This window comes from Vigna umbellata, chromosome 10, assembly GCF_029865625.1.
Source record: "Vigna umbellata cultivar VRB3 chromosome 10, Vumbellata_1.0, whole genome shotgun sequence".
NCBI lineage: Eukaryota > Viridiplantae > Streptophyta > Magnoliopsida > Fabales > Fabaceae > Vigna > Vigna umbellata.
Window position 1 is genome coordinate 11,127,642 of NC_142174.1, and position 20,345 is coordinate 11,147,986.

General features: G+C 32.4%; 2 protein-coding genes across 2 annotated transcripts; both read right to left on the reverse strand.

Annotated features, from left to right (window-relative positions):
* Positions 1–4,026: 4,026 nt before the first annotated feature.
* On the reverse strand, positions 4,027–5,810 carry LOC148191901 (mitogen-activated protein kinase homolog MMK2-like). The gene is made up of 4 exons (XM_088099976.1): positions 5,779–5,810; positions 4,770–4,776; positions 4,313–4,496; positions 4,027–4,202 (listed from the first exon to the last, which is right to left on the reverse strand). The coding sequence occupies exons 1-4, from the start codon at positions 5,808–5,810 to the stop codon at positions 4,027–4,029; spliced, it is 399 nt and encodes a 132-aa protein (XP_087956102.1).
* A 4,861-nt stretch (positions 5,811–10,671) lies between these two features.
* On the reverse strand, positions 10,672–14,538 carry LOC124842377 (homeobox protein BEL1 homolog). The gene is made up of 5 exons (XM_047318844.2): positions 14,196–14,538; positions 12,996–14,055; positions 12,110–12,492; positions 11,614–11,674; positions 10,672–11,442 (listed from the first exon to the last, which is right to left on the reverse strand). Exons 2-5 carry the CDS (start codon positions 13,872–13,874, stop codon positions 10,855–10,857), a joined length of 1,911 nt encoding a protein of 636 aa, XP_047174800.1. The 5' UTR covers positions 13,875–14,055; positions 14,196–14,538; the 3' UTR covers positions 10,672–10,854.
* Positions 14,539–20,345: the final 5,807 nt, after the last annotated feature.

Genomic DNA, 20,345 nt, shown 5'->3' on the forward strand with positions numbered 1-20,345 from the left:
ATGTTGACATTCGTTGAAGAATGTAACCTCCGTTTAAGTTACGATTTTTTATTTTAGGATTTGTTTTCAAGGTTTATTCGAATACGCACCTGGAAGAAGCATGACAAGCACTGTACCACGAGAGCGAATGCACCAGGAGAGATTGTTTGATAATTCTTTCCATCACTACCAACTTTTGCAACTTGTAGTATTTCACGAGAGAAAAAAGTATAATGTTAAAATGAAAGAAGAAAAATATTTTACTCATGTACGAGACTAGAATAGGTTTTTAGTGAAATAAGTTGTGAACGAGTAAAATTAAAAAATAATTCTCTCCTGGTGCGTGTTAGGATCCTCTCCATTTTGCATAGACAATTACTGAAGAAGATTAATAATTGAATCCTTGAAATTTTTTCCTTTAATCTTGAGTTTTATACTTTTGTTACTGTCAGTTTTTCCAGTGCATCAACCTTTTCTGATCTTCAATGATATCAACCTGATGAATGATCTCCCAATGTTTAGAAATTTACAAAAGATACTGTTTTTACTTTACAGTCTCACCCCATTAGAATTGCGGTTTTGTTTATACATAATATTCTCTTCATAGATTCATAAACATTTCATGGGTATGATCATTTTTCTCATTCTCTTTCTCTTTTCTTTTCCTCGTTGATGTTCTATGGCATGATACCTGGATAGGAAAGCGTTCTGCATAAACCTGGCTTACCTTGCATATTCATTCAGAGAATCTTGATCCTTCTTCAAGTTGATAAGAATCTTTATCTGGTTCTTCAGTCATTATATGCTGTTGTGTCTAGTAATGTGTATGACTTAAAGAAGTTATTTTTGTCAGAATTTGTTGCAATTCGCAGTGCTTATGTGTTCGTTTCTTGGATTTGATTGCTTCGTGGCATTTAAAGTTGGAGTCTTTAACGGGTTGGATTTAGAGATGATTATCGATCTTAAAAAAAAAAGTTAACTATGTTTTCACTGACTAAATTAATATAAAATTATAATTCGTTTATTAATTTTAAACTTTAAAAATAAATAAATATAGTTTTTTTAATTTAATTATATTAAATTTCTTTAAAATGAATATTTGAATGTTTATATCATTTCACAGATTCTTAATTTAATATTTATTGAAAAACATATTTACACAATAATAAATTAACATAATTAAATTAAAAAATTTATATTTATTATTTTTAAAATTTAAAAATAAAAATATATCAAAATTTTAAATATAAATAAATTTTAATTTCATAAGTTAAGAAATTAAAAATATATTTAATCTTACAAGTAATTTTTATTTTTGTTTACCATAACTAACTGAATATTGTATCAATCGAACATTTAAATCTTTTACAATTAGGTCGAGTCCACCATTCTAGTTTTATATAATATTTAAGCAATTAATATACTCAAAATCAAAGGATATTATTCTTTTGTACATTATTACCGTAAAAAATAATAAAATGATATGAAGTTCTCGTTCAAATGATAATTAACTAGCTCTTTTATAGGCCATTTAGTTCAAATAGTGCATTTTTTAGCCATTGTAGTTATACTCATTTATATCACTTTTTGTCATTACAGTTAATTTAATTAAATATTAGATGTAATTTGGAGAGGAAAGAAAATGGGTATATATGTGTATTCTTTTTTATATTCTATATCTTTTCAACGCCAAAAAAAATATATTTTAAAATATAAAATAATTTGAGTGGATAAAATAAAATAATATTAATTTTTTATTAAGTGTTAAATAGTTGTTGGAAGATTAAGAGATGTATGTTTATAATTTTCCTTCTTTTTTATATGGCTCTTCATATTCTATCTTTATCCTGATCCTGAACAATATCAAACTCACTTGCAATAATTAAAACTAAAATTACAAAAGTTAAACATTTGTTACTTTATATTGAAAGACTAAAAATATAAGTAAATGATAGTTCTTTTAAAAAGATTATAGTTTTACTCATATTGCTAAATTAAATAATATACATTTGATGAAGCAAAGTAATTCAATGAAGTATCAAGAATCAGATTATTGTTGAATTTTTTTATAAATCCTTTAAAGAAATAAAAATAAAAATAAAATAAACTTCCCTAAAAATTAAAATAAATGTATAAATAAGTTAATTTGAAAAAAATATTTTACATTAAAATAATTTTAATTTTGATATTAAAAAACCCTAAATAATAGTATTGGTCTATTTACTAGCTTTACATCAAAAGGCCAACAGTAACTTTGATTTTAACAGCCGAATTAATTTAAATATTTTTCTATTTTGAATCCCATAAAGAAATATTAGATTTGGAGTTTGTATTTAACATAATGATGCAATTTAATGCACTTGCTATAATAGCATAGTAAAGCACACCATTTAATTAGATATGTTAAAAAATAATAATGTTTTTATAAAAATTAAGACAAAAATTGCTATATTTTCAAAATTTGGAAACATGTTTATTAGATAAAAATAGTTTAAAATATTATTTTAATGAATGATATATAAAATAAATATGTTCAAAATGAAGTATTGTTTAAAAATTCAACATTAGACAAGCATTTACACATTGCAATAAATAATATATGTCTATGGTTTAGATCAAAAGGAACAACTTCTACATTTTATGACTATATAGATGTCATTTAGTATTATTGTAAAATTTTTCTATCTTGTTTTTATTATTTACGTACGGAGAACAAATTTGTTGCAAAAAAAAGTCCAAGATAAGATGTTGAATAAAAATTTGTTGCAAAAAAGTCCAAGATAAGAATAAAAACACTATCAAAAGTTGCACTTTAAGTATAAAAAGATGGAGAAAAAACACATATATTATGTTAACATGTCAATCTATTATGTAAAGTAAAATATAATCATGACTTAAAAAGATAGATAAATAGATTGTATTACCTTCAATATTTCACTAAGGCGTTTGAAATTAGTCTCATCGTAAGATTAACATTGTTAGTCCAACACTTAGGTCTTGTTCACTTGAGTGGATTTGAGGGAGAGTAATTGAGGGGATTTGAGAGGATTTGAAAATAAATTTTTTTGTTGTTTATTTGAGTCAATTTAGAGGTAAGTAAGAATGAATTTGGAAGTAAGGATTATGAGAATTAGTCTAGGATTTGATTGACGTTACAGATTAAAAAAATTTACTTCCAAATCCAATCTCATTTACCTCCAAATTCATTCAAATAATCAACAAAAATATTTATTTTCAAATCCTCTCAAATCCCCTCAATTACTCTTCCTCAAATCCACTCAAGTGAACAAGACCTTAAGAATTACAGGAATATAGAACTCTGGTACAGTGAACTAGGGTAGCCATGAAACGACAGTACACTCTATATGTGTTAAAAGCAAGACATAATAGATGTGAAACAAATGGTGCTAGATGCAAACATTTAAACCAGAACAAAAAATTAAAGATAAATAATAAGCAAAAGGCTCCATGACAGACCATATTTGTCATCATAATTGTTTCCCTAAACCCTGACTACCAATTTGATTCCTAATGATTCCTCATTTTGGTTTGTATCCTGAATGCTTTAGGACTAGATTACAACAGTGAAACTTTCTGAATTTCTATATGTAGCAACTAATCTGAACAGTGGACAGACACTGTATTTAAGTGAAGAGGTGTATCATGGTACATTATCCTATCCTAGGATAATGATACTTTGACAACATTTTAATACTGTCTACGTGTCATTCTGTGATTGGTCTATATTGGTGTTTATGATTATTATTATTGATTGTAGAATAATTATGGACCAATCACATAATGACACGTAGACAGTATTAAAATGTTGTCAAATTATCATTGTCCATCCTAATAATAAAGAATACTAACGTTTCCCTCGTCACTCAACTAGTTTCACACGTTACACCCCCATCATTTCTCTTTATTTCCCTTCTTCACTGATTGTATCATCAATCATATGAATCACTTATCTTTCCCTCTTCCCGTGTCTCTCCAGACGTACACCCAAGACCAAGAGTGGTCAGGTGATCATTATTCAAGAAAGAATTAATGACTGGGTGGATCTGGATTGAATTTCACTGATTCCCTCCAGATGAGCTCCTTGATGTGCTCTTCAGTGCATGTTGGCTGCTCAAAATCAAAATTGAATTGCCAAGGACCAACTGGTTCATCATTGATGTCATGAAGTGATGAAAGGTATGGGTGACACAGTGCTTCATCAACTGGAGGAAATAAGTGAAATATTACAAAAAGTGTATAAACAAATATGAACTTACATTCAATAATAAGCAAGTTAAAAATACATCCTTGAAACATAATTCATGAGGCATACCTGTAATGCGTTTGTTGGGATCAAAGATAAGCATCTTCTCTAGTAAATCCAATGCCTCAGGAGACATACTTGGGAATCTAGCCGAGAAATTTTGCTTCCTATAATGGGGAAGCTGTCGAATATATCTTTTAGCATTTTCACTTCGGAGAAATGCAAGACTAGCATCCTCTGGTGAACCTAATAACTTTTAAGCAAAAGGAAAACATAACAAGAGTGTCAAGCTACAAACTAATTTACACATAACTGCAAAATCGGCTTATGCAATCCCTCCATTTTCTAACAATGACAACATTCAAAGATGGAAATACAAACCCTCCGTTATTCCCTAGTGTAGAAAGGGTAGAAGGTTTGGATAGTTATTACAGGAATTTATGTCACGCAGCAAATATGTTGGTTTATAAACAAAACCACGACGATGCTAAAGATATTGGCTTTTTATAACATTAACAATGCTTACCTTCCAGCTATCAAAAATAGTAAATTAGCAAGAGTAATGTTATTTCCAAATTATTTTTCACTCTCATTTCCACAACAAGGAGAAAATCAAGATGAGAAGAGATAGAAGTGTGGATTAAGATGGTTAATTGCATAAAGATAAAAGAAGGAAAGAAAAAATGTTGTGAAGTTGTTGTAAGAAAATGTAGGAATAACACTATTCAATTAGTAATAGCTAGAATGGAAAAGTAAACAATTAAACCGGAAGAAAGTTTTAACTGCATGGTTTTGCACTTCATTAAGGTGAAGGGTGCCATTTCTGGACAAAAACAGATTTTTCTATTTCTATTCAATCAGAGTCTGAAAACCTCACAGAGCCCAATTCACAAAGTTAACTATCGAGCTAATAATGAGCAGTGACGGTAAGGGTAAGAAAACAAGGAGTACAAAATGAAAACCAATGGCTTTTTGTTTCCAGCAACTTGGGAGTATTAAGCATGCCTGGAAGGTCAAAGGAAACAGGGTTCATAAGTGTAAACATGTTTCTTAAGAAGAAAAAATTTACAACCAAGAGACTAATGCCAGAGAGAGGTAATGCATTACATTATTTAGAAAGCTTCAGCAACCTGTAATTTCCAAATGAAGTGTAACAAGCGGAAATGAGGAGGAGGGTCACATTACAAAAATAAAGAGCAAAATGGAGAGAGAACAGAGTCAAAAAGAAAATAGAAGACGCTAGAAAGTTGTTAACATCCAAGGATAGGTGTCACCACCTCAAAGAGTTGACATGACAAAAAAGGAGAAACGTGTAAGGCACCCAAATGAATTGGGAAATTATTCTTCTCTCTCTGTGTAATTTCTGTACTGGTGTTTTTCCTTTCCATTTCTGTTTTGCTAAAGCTTCTTGTAATTAGATTGATTCCCTATGATCACATTTGAACTCATAGGAAGTGCAATATGAGCCAGACCTTGTTTTCATAACAAACCAGTCTTATTACGTTTGTCAGTCTTTTATCCGTGTATTTTCTCACTGTTTCATTGGTGCTTTCATCATCTCCACCATGACTACGAATACACCTTCACCGGAGCTTTTGCATATTCTCGAAATCTTGGAGAAACGCGATCGTGACCACGCACGTGAGATGACAAAGTTGAGAAATGAATTAGCAAATTTTAAAGCTAATATTCAAGGTGGGGGACGGAACTCCCAGGGTTTCACACATCCCTTGCAAGTGAGGAACGTGAAGCTCGACTTTCCACTGAGGTCCTTCAATTGATTTTCCGTGCAGAGCAGTTCATCAAGTATTATAATACTCTTGATGAGCAACGCATTGTGATTGCAACAGTCCACTTTGAAAAGAATGTAGTACAGTGGTATCAAATGATGCAGAGAACCAGTTCAATTATTTCCTGGAATACGTATGTCAGGTCACTCGAACTTGAGTTTGGTCCTTCTCCGTTTGATTCACCTAGAGCAACACTTTTTAAACTCACACAAATAGGCTTCGTAAACGATTATTATGTTGAATTTATTAGCCTTGCTAATAGAATTTATGGCGTCAGCGCAGAAGTTCTATTAGACTATTTTGTAAGTGGTCTTAAACCTGACATTAAACGTGAGGTCATAGCCCAAGCCCCTAGTTCTATTTTAAAGGCCATTGCATTAGCTTGCTTATTTGAAGAAAAATATAGTGTCAAAACCAAACCTCAGTATGTGAGGTACCATAGACAGAATCATCCCACCAATTCCCAACAATCATTCACTAACCCTATGCAACAGCCCATTTTGGCTACACCAAACACCAAACCTACTGCTGCATCTTTTAGAAACAGTACCATAAAGAAGATGTCCCCTACTGAATGCAATCCCGAAGAGAGCGAGGCTTATGTTTCACTTGTGATGAAAAGTTCTCTACCACACATAGGTGCCCAAATCGACAGTACTTAATTATGCAGCTAGAAGAGGAGGAGAAGGAAGAACAGGAACTTGAGGAGGATGTGGTTAACTTGGAAGAAGAATTGGCACATCATTTATCCTTTAATGCATTAAAAGGATCCGCGGGCACCGGTACAATGCGGTTTACTGGAACCATTACGGGAAAGGATGTTCAGATACCACTCAACAAAAATATGAGTTAAACAAAATATTTATTTTTATAACGAGATAATTTTAGAACTTGATAAGGTTGAATGTAGCTCTGAACCTTCTTGCACATCATATTTTTACTCACAAAAATATGAGTTAAATAAAATATTTATTTTTATAATGAGATAACATTAAAACGAGATAAAGTTGAGCATTGGTCTAAACCTTCGTGTGCACAATATTTTTACTCACAAAAATATGAGTTAAACAAAATAAAAATTATAATTTATAAATTATAATAAAAAGTATTGGAACCTGATAAGGTTGAGGATTGATCAATCCTCCGATGTTATTTTAACCTGAATGTCAATAGTATATTTATAAGGCTTGTGGTAGCCAAACAAATTGATTAATCATTAAATCAGACAATCAAATTCAATAATACTTGTTGATTGTCCATTAATATTATATTCTCGTGTAATATGACCGGTCAATCACTCATAAATAGCGTATATTCGCATTTAATATGATCATTAAACAAATTAATTGGTCATTAATGATATTTATCTTTCGTGATTAGTATTTGTCTGACCGCCGGTTGGTTGTCTCTTTTGGTCCCAGATTCTCCTTAGTCGATCGGTCACCGAGGTATAGCACAGTGATATTGATCAAAATAAAGTGAGTTGGTTTTGAAATTATCAAATTGAGTATTTAAATTGTAAACAAGTTTTTTTCTTTAAGAGAGTAAATAGTTTATCTGACGAATTTAAAATTTGTTGAACTAGAATAAGTTGTTTAAAAAAAATGGAACGAAGTTGAAATTTAGAAACTTTTATTAGATATTTTAAAGGACTAAAACAATCAAATTTGATTTTTTTAAGAAAAAAGGAAATTAATTTCACAACTATTCACAATATGTACACTTATATATATTGAAAAAAAAAATACTATTGGACCAAACCGATACTTACTTGAATGACCAAAATTTGATTAATATGCCTCTATTTTTTTTTATCTTTGTAATTAATGTCATGATATGATATCTCCTAAATTTATTATATTTTTTTCTCTTTCTAGATATAGAAAGGGATTTAGGTAATAAAGGTAGGTGTTCTTAACAAACAGGAAACGAAAAAATGTCCTTTAGGTGTAAGAAATATGTTGCATTTAAAATAATGAAGGGAAGTGGGAAAACGTCTATAGGTGCGTAGAGACAGAGAAAGACGTAGAAAAGGAAATGTGAGACGTAAGATGCCGCAATTGTTTAGTGAAAAATTGATGGGATTATTTGAAGAGACAAAATTGGGAAGTTGGTTGGGAAGTTGAAGAAGACGAAGACCCTATTCTACAATTTCATCACATAGGACATTGTTGTGAAATTAACAGCAACGTATGAAAAACGGTCCTCTCTCCTCTAATAATATTCTATCCGAATTGCTTCATTAGTCACACACCAATTAACTCTTCTTTACTTCCATCCTCCTCTTCCAATATTCTTCCTCTACACCTCAACAATGGCCCTACCATCAAAATTCTTATTTTCTTCATTGCACTAAATGTCCACCAATTCCTCCTAATTCCTCCTAATTTTTTATTTACAAAATAAAAATTAAAAACTAAAGGATAAAAATGTTTTTAATCTCTAAATTTTTAGATGAAATTAAAATTCGTTCATGTTTAAAATTGTAATACATTTTAGTTTTTAAATTTTAAAAATGAACCAATCACTATTGACCTATCGTCTTGAACCGATCATCCTTGATTGACTACTCTCGACTGACAACAAGGATAGATCACTCGTGACCAACCACTCATACCAACCACCTTGATTGAACAACAATACTTAATGAAGCTTACATTAACATGAATGATAATCATGAATAAAACCAACAAATACTGATTAAGGTATGATTGGATTATGATTAAGCCAACAAAAGTAACTACTATAAATAAAAGTTTAAGGCATGACTTTCATATGTATGCACAACACATGCATAATCATAACTAATCATTTTCCGTTTCGTCACCTATTAATTTTAACATCGAAATACCCTTTACAAGTACTTTTTCAACGACTTTGATGAACAATACTTGGATTTGGAAGCGACTAATTGGAGACCAACTAGTCCCATTGGCAATCCACTAGTTGGAGTGAATACTTGTACTGCCTATTCTGAAACATGTGTCAAACACAATTCTCAAATAGTATATCAAAATAAGAACATGTCAAATTATGTAAACAACTCAAATGTTAATGTGAGACACTTCAATATTAATTGGAAAAATGCATCTAATACTGTGAATAAAAATTAACAACATTGAATTAAAAAGATTAAATTCATTTATTTGTATTATTTAAAAACAAAAATATATCAAAATTTTGAACAGAAATTTTAATTTTGTATCAAAATTTAAGAACTAAAAATATATTTAATTTAAAACTAAAATAATAAATACAAAATGTGTGTAAAAATGTGTTCGAAGTTAAAATAATAGTATCTTTTGCTATGTAAATAAATTAAACTTTCTCAATTCTAATAAGTTTTTTAAGGAATCGTTATTATTAACATGACTTGTATAATATAATATATGTTCTTGTGCAAAAAATGACATATAGAATAGCTAAAAGTTAAATGTGGTGTAATTCGAAATAAAATGTAACCAAATGGATTCATATGGGAAAAAATCCAATTAAATTTTTGGAAAGAACAACAAAGTATTTTAAATAATGAAAGTGTTTAACACATTTTCCCTAGGTACACATGTGCTATAATTTGTTTGACTGGAGTATATTGTATGCCTGTTCTTTAAACTTCTAGGAAGTCAACCATGTGACTGTTCTACACATTTTCCAGCTTTTGTTTTCTCTTCTTTATTTCTTCTGCTGCTTCGCTGTTAACCACAGACATAACAGGAAATACAACATTCATTCCGAACCAACAAAATATAAAAATAAAATCAAATAAATATGTTTCATTTATTTGGCATGATAGAAGAGAAGAAAATATCAATATATCGTTACCCATAAATTTCATTTATTTGCTATTCCTAATTAAACGTATACTTAAAAAACTCACTCTATTATTTAATTTTAATTAATTAAACTATTATTATGTGTAGAAAATAATAATATAGGTGGTGCTGTTTATTTTTTTTTCTCAAAAATAACAAGAATAAAATTAATAAAGAGTTTGTGAACAATCACAGTCTCCTCATCTATTATTACACCAATAAAAAAATGTATGGGCATGATATGTGCATCCATGTCTGGTGGGTGCGATTCTGTTCTTCATCCTTTGACACACAAGTTGCACTCCTTAGAGAACATATAGGGTTGATAGGATCCTTTGAATAGCCTACCATCTCTAATACTAAATTTATTAATTCAAGGGTATCTCTTATATTGGCCAAAAAAGAAACCAATGACAAAAGTTGACAAATCATAAAGCAACCAATTCTTATCGCCACGAGATGTTGTCTTCATGAGGGCGTGAATTAGGGACCACACCCACCAAATTATCTTTGATATTTTTTTTTTCTAATTCTTGTTCTTCTTAGCATCCAACCAAATTTCTACAACCTAATATCATTGTCGTTTTGCAATATATATTCTTTTCTTTTCATAAAAAACTACAAATATCTCCGATCCTCACAAAACGAATTTTATTTCCCACTAGCTCAGTGCTAATGGAACTCTCCCTTCAAATTCAACACTAGGCATACCATATCAGCGTACTGAAACAAATTTTTGTTAAGTAAAAAAATTCTTTGTAAAATCTTGATATTTACGAATTCCAATTCCATATTAAAGACATGAATACACATGTTGAAACTGAACTGTAAGTAAGTAGGCTTATCTAATTAACCAAGTTTATATATATATATATATAGCTTTATGTATGGAATTAAGCATTTGTATGTAGCTAGCTAGCTAAGGAAAAAAACTAATCTTGATTTGTGCTTGATCATTCATATTATAGTAACGTTTTAATCTGAAATGGGGATATAAAGAATCCATGATCTATCCTGCCAAATCATGGAGAAGCTGTGCTCCCATTAAATTTCTGTAAGGCAGGTTTTGTCCTTCAGCATCCAAAAGAGAGTACTGAACTGGTTGGCAATCTTCAATTTGGTCCCTTGGGTTTGCGTAGTACAGTGAACTCTGTGATGGTGGCGGGAACGCTAGGCTCACTCCATGCTGCTGTAACCCTAGCGTGAGAGACACCCCGCTCTGGCTGTTCCCGCTTTGATCATTGCTTCCGAAAGAAACCATGCCCGGGGACTGGTGTGTGTATGATGAAAAATCAAGCTCCACAGACCCAAAGCACTGTTCTTGGCTCTTTGGGTCGTTTTTGTTCTCTATGGTGTGGTTGTTGATGATGGAGGACGCACACTCGGAGTCTATTCGAAGCAATGATGGCTTCTGATCCTCTGATCGTGCTGTATGGGGTGGAGGGTTTTGAACATTTGAGTTTATGTCATTGTCTGGATCAGTAGCACCCTCTGAGGAAGCTATGTTGTTCTCATGATCCTTCACTTCCTCCAAGTACATTTCCTCCACCATTGGTTTCCATAGCCTCACCCTTGCATTAATAAACCAATTCGAAACCTGCTTTCAAACATTCGGGTTAACCAAAGCGGTTTTCAATTTTCACAAGAAATGTATCCAATGATATAATAATAACAACATCTTATACCTAATATCTATTTTATCTACGCAAAACATATGTAACCAATGGGAATTTAGGTGTGTATGTGTTAGAGAAAGATATGAACGTGCCTGGCCTCTCGAGAGACCGGTTTGGCGTGCTAAAATATGCTTATCGACATCGCTTGGGTACCTACAAAAGTTCAAAACATTCAAATTAATTAAACTAGCAGGTTGTTAATTAAACATAAAGCAACATTGGTAGAAAAGAAGTATAATGAAATGAAAGGATTGTTTATGTGCCTACTTTGCTTACGAAAGATTGAAAATAACATGACGAAATACCAGCAGAAGGAATCTGAATAGTGATGCGCAGAAACTACCAAAATGTACCATAGTTTTTGCAAGCAGAAATCATTGAGATTCTATACGCTAGGCGTGAGAAACACACACGGTACATCAAGTTGCACTTTGGTGTCTTATTTTATTATAGAGAGAACATTGATTCTTGAGCAAAATCTATTTTGTTGGTTACTTATATTGGTACTTGAATAATATATGTAACTAGCTAACTGGCAAACACAGAGAAAAAGATGAAGCAGTTAGCAAGGGAGAGATAGTTACTTACGGATGGAGAAAATGCTCAAAAAGCCAAGCACGAAGAACCGAAACAGCACGCTCGGGAAGGCCCCGTTGGGGTCTCCAAGGGTGGGTTTCCATCATGCTCATTTGCTGAAACGCCCTTTGTTGTCTCAGTGCTTGGTCAATGACTTTGAGCCTAGGTGTTTCACCCCTTGTTGTGCCTGGTGCAACTGGGTCTTTCTCTCCCATGGCTTTTCTTGTTGCTTGAATCTGCCCCAAAATCCCATCCTTCAAACATTTGAAATGTCTCGACATGGCTCTCAGAGCCAACGCCGAGTACACCGTGGCAGCACCATTACCCGCCACAGCTTCAAACGACGACACCACGCTCTTCATCTGATTTCGGTAGTGCTTGTACCTTCTGTCGACCTTGAAGACAAATCAAAGCCAAAATATAAATATGCAACACTTTAATTTGAAAGTTACAGCTAGTTAGTCTCCATGGAATGAAATGATTCACCATGCATGCTGTAAGAATAAATGTTGCCAGGAAAAGGAAGATGGAAAAGGGGTTTGCATTGCGAAGGTAAATGAAAAGGAGTGAATATTGTCATTAGTTGAGAGCATAGCATTTAATGAAAGGGCCCGTAGTGGCTGCTGAGTTAGTTCAGGAATCAAAATCGAAAGACCCCAATCCAATCAACCCACACACACCAACCCAAAAGTTAAGGAACCTGGACGGATAGATACCAATACCATTACCAATTCACTTGGAGTAAAGGCGTGGATTTAACCTACTTACACGCTTTTTTCCATATTTTGGTGAAAGATGGATAAAGGTATGTTATTTCCTTGCAAAAAAGTAGTACCAGTACACAACACTCTTAAATGAAGCCAAACAAGATTTCGAAACAGACATCAAACATATATACCTCTTCCAGCATCGAAAGCAGCTTTGTCTTTCTCTTCTGCAATTCCACGAACTCGAGAGAGGTCAGAGAAGGCTTCTTCGACGAACCACTACATATGTTATCCTCTTCCCACTGCTTCTTCAACGATTTAAGTTTTCCCGCCTCGCTTATCTTTGCGTCTAGGCTACAAAACTCGTTGAGAAGGTCCTGTGCAGGCAACAAATACTTGGAGTTCTTCACCAGGAAATGTCCTTGTTGGTAAACACTTGCAGCTTTGGAATTAGAACTCACATACCCATCTTGTAACATCTGTTGCTGCTGAACACTCACTGGTTTTCCAAAGAACCCTTCTCTGGAACCCGAGGGAACAAAATCAGGATGGTGGCTTGTTTGTCGTAGCTCAAAAGACTGCAACCCGATAGTGGAAGGGTTGGTTGAACTGAGAGAGAGTGAAAGACCTTGACTGGGCCTTTCGTTGGCTTCACAAGGGAACACGCACCTTAAAGAAGAATCGTCAAACCTGTTATGGCTGTTGTCGTCTTGCCACGGGGCCGAATCGTGGGCTCCAACAATTAGATTCTCGGCACTTGTTTCAGAAATATTCCCCGGTGTGAAATCTGAAGGCTTGTTGCTGTAGTCACGGTGGTAGAAAGGGGTGGAAGATTCGTTCATGGTTTTGGAAGAGGAAGAACCCGGTTTGGGGATGAAACTTCTCCACATGACAGCGTTGGAGTCACTCTTTGGAAACCCTATCATTTCCATGCCCGTGCTGAGGTTGTACATCTCCGGGTCTGACACAAAGCCTTGGATCTGGTTCACCAGCATCGTTGGATTTCCCGATGACACATCAGAGTAGCAGAATTCGGATGATGATTTGTCTTCACACAGTTGTCGAGCCATCGAATCAAATTAACTATCCAAAGCTCGTCGAGTTGCAACAGTTCTTCTTCTTAATTCATCAATTGCCTTCCCACCAGTTACTTATATACTGCTTCAGGTTTGGCTCGCTGTTGGAATATCGTTGCAAGGAACGTGCTTGGTTTGTCGAGCTGTTTCATCCCGCAAAACAATCCACAAAACACTGAAACAGAGTTGAAAAGCATCAAGAGATGTCCATGCCGAATCATAAACAAGGCCAAAAGCAGAAGGGCGGAAAGAAAGGAAGTTGAATAGTTACTTTGCTTGTTTATGTGGAAAGTGATTAAATAAAACAGATCTTACCGTAATGGAAGTGGAATAATTAGTTAGGTATGTGGAAAACGGATCAAAGTAGGGTTTGTGTGGCTCCGACGGTAGTCGGTGGAGGGTAGTTCCGAACAGCGACGGTGGTAGTTTGGAGAGTGAGAGCTCCGTTTATCTCAGACTTGTTCTCCTAATAAGCCAACATAGAGCTACCATGAAAACCAACCTAGGAACAAGGATGAGAAATACTTCCTCAGAAATAGAAGATCAGATAGGAGTGATGATGACCCTCATGCCATGATCATAATTTGATATATGTCTGCCCCTCTCTCTCTTGGAAGTGGGTCAATGCAAGATATAAATACAACCAAAATAGACTTCTGGTACAGTGAGAAAAATATCAAGGAAATTTCCTCAATTATTTCTTATCCGTGGTTCCTACAACCGGTAAAATAAATAACGCTATTAAAAAAAAAGAATATATATAAATAATAAAAAAAAAGCTGAGCCAGATATGAGTCATAATTAAAAGAAAGAAGAAGAAAAAAGACCATCTCTACAAAGTACTAATGAAGGACCAGGAGCAACAGAAAGTTATGATCGTCCTTTGCCTGGTACATATACTACAAGCCGCCACATGAGTTGCTCTCTGATTTACGAAAATGTTGATTTTTGAAGAAATTGTGCTTTTACCAGGCAGATCCAAATCCACCATAATGTTGGCATGATAGAAAAATAGTAGATTTGTAGGGTCTGTGTTGGGCGATGAATTTGTTTATTGTTTGAGAATGAGAAGGGTTTTGAATTTTTTAAGAAAAAGAAAAGCATTGGTTTTGAGATTAAGGGAATCTTTGTAAGGAAACGAATCCCAAGATCGAAGTGATCCTAAGTAGGAGTGGCTTTTTGAGATTGGTTTTGTTGTTTAATCTGTTATCTGGTGCAGAGGGTAGAGAAGAAGGAGTAAAATAGATGGTGTAAAAATGAGATATTTGGATGAGGTGGTCCAATGAAATTGTTATTAATTGGTGTATTAAAGTACTCCACCCATCCTCTTCTCTCCATTTTGCATCCCGTGGGACCGCATCTTTTCTTCCACGCGCATTTCCATTTCATCACATCTCTTAATTAAACACCCTAATTAGGTTTTCCTTAATTAATACTTCCCTCCACCAAATTAATCTGCGCCCCATTTAAGGAACTACTTATATAAACTATCAACTTTAGGAAAACCTACATTCCAATCTGTATGCTCATTTCACTGCATGCTCGCTACCTACGTACATTTAATATCTTCACCCTCCTTTTACTTCACATGACATCACAATCATTATTGCCCATTTCCCTTTTTTTTATATTCTTTCATTATTTTTCAATCAAATCCCATATTTTATACCACTTCTTTCTTCCTTTTCCTTTCCATTTCACGAACAAGACAAACCATTCTTACATCTTTCCTGCGTAATCTATTTTAAAAAATACAGTTTTCGGGAAACTGATACAAAATAAAATATTTCAAGCTCAATAGGATTACCCTTGACGTATCTCAAAACGATATGTTTGAAATTAGCTTGGTTCAGCCCAATCACAACTCAACGTTATTAATTCTTGAAATAAAATAACATAAACCACGCATTGTTTTACTTGCAGTGAAAGCTTAAAAATGGTCAAAGTTTTAGCAGTGATGGGATAAGCAGAATAATCACATACCGTAGAAAAAATTACTAAAACGAAACAGAATCAACGTTATCCCATTTAACTGATTTTGACCGTTTTCCCCCTCTAAACATATACCTAACCCAACCATTAACTATGACTATATTACTTTTAAGTGCCTTATTTCCCACTATATATGTTACATAAAACATACTACACTAGTTTCTGTAACGCTGGGTTCGATTACTAATACATAAAAAAAAATAGTCAATATATAAAATTACTAATACATGTTTCGTATGATAATACAAAAAGCAAGCATTACAAAATTATCATTCATTTTACTACCAAATTTTTCTTGTAACATCTCAAATTAATATTCCCTTTAATAGAATTCTTTATCTATAAAAAAAAAGCTTAGAAGCAAGTGAAACATTGAAACATATTTTCCACCACATGTTCTCACGAGTAAAACTTACATTATCGTGCTTTAGTTCAGTGCTCAATCTACAACGAGGTTCATCCATTAAGAAGATTTTCAGTATATGTTATTGGGACCTAGTTATTGAAACACGTTGACTTAATTTATCAAACTAACTCAAATAAAAAATCCGGAACAAACGAGAATATAAGCAATAATCTCCTATCTAAACTCTTTAACTTTCATGATTTTTTCATTTCCAATCAAATATCACGCCCAACAATAAACTTTCGAGTTTTATTCAATATTCACCTAATGCGTAACTTATAATTAACCTTTTTAATGATTTTATATCTTAAACTGAAACAGTTTAAAACATTTAGATAGAAAAATAATACTGTGAAATTTTTAAGTGGAAACAAAACTAAAATCGGTCAAATTTAAAAGTTAAAAAGCTTATTTGACTAAACAAAGTTATAAAACCGAAATGACTTACCGTTCAAATCAATAAAGATGAAAAAATAAAAAGTAATTAATTAAGTGAAAGGTCTGATAAACTTTGATTGTTTAATGTGTTTCGAATTTATGGGTGTAAGCTAATGTTGTTTATTGATGTTTTGGCATTAAGTATTTAAAACTTTAAATTCGCGTGCATATAAAGAAGTAACAGACGTTGGACGCAGAAACTGGTACAAACATATTTAAGAGTAGATTTATGAAATTAAGGCTTAAATACAGTTTTAATTTTTTAAAAATGAAAATTTGAGTATTTAGGAAAATATTTTGAAGGCGAGGAAAAGGCACGCGCGAGGGATGAAGGTGGAAGAGTGAAGGTGGCGAAGAGAAGACAGCTTTAAATGTTTGTCTATTAAAAAGCAAGTGGTCCAGTGAGGGTAGCTTTCTCCGCCGCTTACCAAATTTCTCTTCCCATCACCTCACTTTCCCTTTTCTCACTTCTTTCTTCTTCGCCTCTCTGCAAACCTTTTTGGCTCTGCCTCAGGGTGTGCACTGCGCACTCCGCGCATTCCATTCTTTTTTCTCTCCAACTTAATATGTAGGACACAACACAATTCACGCTACATTCCTATCCTACTACCTATCAAACCGCAACACATTCATGAAAAACCTCCACCAAAAATAACGTTATTTTACGTGAAAAAACAACACTGTTGTTTGGTTGTTTTTTAAGTTTCAGATACCAGGAGGAAGGTTTTGTGAAGTGTGAGAGCGTGTGAAAGGGATCTTCTGGGGACTCCACAAATGGTGGGGGATTGTGTGCGTTTAAGACTGAGACTTCATTAACACCACCTACGTTTTTGAACAGGCTTGAAACTTGTAATTACATGCCACTGAACCAACCTACGAACCATAGGGTGGTCCATCTTCACATTTATTTATCTTTATGCATATAAAAATACCTTTTTCTCTTTATTCCTACACTATTAGATCGACCACCATTAGAATATATGTGCCATTTCTCGTTAGGACCATCCTAATCCTATACTAGGCGACAGAGAGAGAGAGAGAGCATGCATATATTTAATAGAAAAATCACGCAACTTTTTTAATCACAGAATCAATCGTGTCTGAATTTCAGAATGACACAAAAGGGGGAAGGAGGGAAATCGCTTTTGCAATTCCACACCGACTAAACTAGCTAACCTCCTTTTATCAATATTCATTTCCTTCACTATATAAACCATTCACAGTGTTCCATTTCACCACTTTAATAAATCGCAATTCGCATTTTTACCTGTACTTTCACATCGTAATAACCACATGTTACTAACTTAGATATTAATTTGAATCGATTTCCATGAATTAACTATGATGCTGTGACTATTATTGAACTTTTGCATTGCAAGACATGAACCTTAAGAGACCAGAATGAAAATACTAAAGTGAAAAGTAACCGTGCATGTAATAAGCGCAATTTGCGGGGGCGGTTTTATTTGCTTACTCCGACCAAACATGAGCATGCACTCACCGACACCGATAAAGTCAATTCAAATGATAAGCCAGTTAACGAGACAACATGTTTTGCGTACGTCACGGAACAAGAACTTCACCAATATAAAATAATAATTCCATTCCACATAAAACTAAAATTGACGTCAAATAAGATGGAGCAGAATACCTATTTCCAATCCTCCTATATATTCAAAAATATACAAAAGTTTTTAAAAACATAATAAATATGTTATTATTATTGTGTGAACTCAAATTCAAATTATATAAATATTGTTAAAATAAAAAATGATAAACTATTATCATCATAAAATACTATTATCATATAAATTTTTTAAATACTTCGTTATTAAATATTATTAAAGTATATGATACAAATATGTATCAATGATCAATACATAATTCAAATTGAAGTATCATAAGAAATATTCAAACAGACAGTAATTTAGTAATGATTTGGATGAAAACATTATTTGTTTACATGCAAATATTAAAAAAGAATGTGCAAATATAAAAAAAAAAAGTGTTAAATGAAAAATATTTTGGGAAATAAAAGTTTGAGTAATTATCCACATATTATCAACGTAGCTATTTTTTAGCCACACATAAATAGAGCGTTGAATCTATAGATTGTATCGTGTATCTATTTATTTTTTTCTAAAAATTATAAATATGGATTAAAGTATTATATGCATGCGTAATCAATATTAAAACAAAATATATATATTCTGTATGTAGCTAAGTGGTTATTAACTTTTAAGTCTATATTTATATATAATTTTATGAGTTTGATTAATTCTTTATTTTTATAATATATAAATACTTTTGAATATTTAGATAATTATTACTCTTTACCATTCAGTATAACTATTTAAAATGAACAAAAATAAATACATTACTGTGGTAAATATTTTTTACATATATTCAGTGTCAAGAACAACATTCAAACAATTGACATCCATTATTGCATTCTACATACTAAATGACAAATTCTAATTTGTTCCAGCCTTTTTAATTTTACCAAAAAAATTAAATTAGCAACGCTGGCGTTGTTACTATTGCAACCACTGTTCTGCGGGATTCTCGATGCCTCTATATAACATATTAGAGTTGTTTTCATTCAACATAGCATATAGGATAATTACAAAATTTGTGTCGTGTTATATAAAGGTAATTTAAACATAGAAAAAAATAGAAAATAACCTTTAATTAATGAGATTCTTCAATTGAAGCCCTTAATTTGTTAAAATTGTGAATCGATGAGTACATGTAAAAGGTTTTCCTTAGTAGGCAAGTCTTATGAAAGCAACCCTTTATTATATAATGCTTAACTTCTTCCTCTTCCTTTTGGTTTTCACCATAAATTCCAATATGAAAGCTAATTTTTCTACGATGTGACGACAGATGCTTGAGAGAGCATCTATTTTTTATATTATCACGTTATATACATAGTAAAAAAAAAAGTGTAAAAAGAAGTAAAACAAAAGAACCGTACGTAAGTTTCAATATATATTTGTTTTTGTTAAGAAATTCGGTAAGTATAACAATCATATAAGTAATGATATGAAAAAATAGCATCATTCAACATGCAATAACAATCTCATAAGCATAAGAATAATGTTATCACAACTTATTCTCTAAAAGAAAAAACCTCACGCATTATCAATACTAAATTTATTACATATTTATTGACTTTAGGGTGTCAATTAGCAAGTGCAAATTTAAAATCACATTAAAAACTAAATTTTATGTTTAAAGAATATGAAATTTATATATATAATATTTATTGAATTCATATATTTCGTAAAAAAATATTAGTAAGGTATTTTAAAAGGTAGTAAAAAACATAATGTAATCAATGTTTATCATGAGATTGCTTTAAATGTCTTGACATGATTGGATCATATAACGGTTTAAATAGTCTGCAAGTATGAAATTCTACAACTTTTATGTCTCTGAACACATGGGAAGAAAACAAGATTAACAAAATGTACAAGAAACCATTATTCACGACACACGATAAACCATTGTCAATAAATGTGAAAAAAGCTAAAACATTATCATGTGAAACAAATAAGTAGTTTATTCAAAGTAAGCGCTATGTTTGATATATCATAATTTAAAAGTAATTAACAAATAAAACAAAT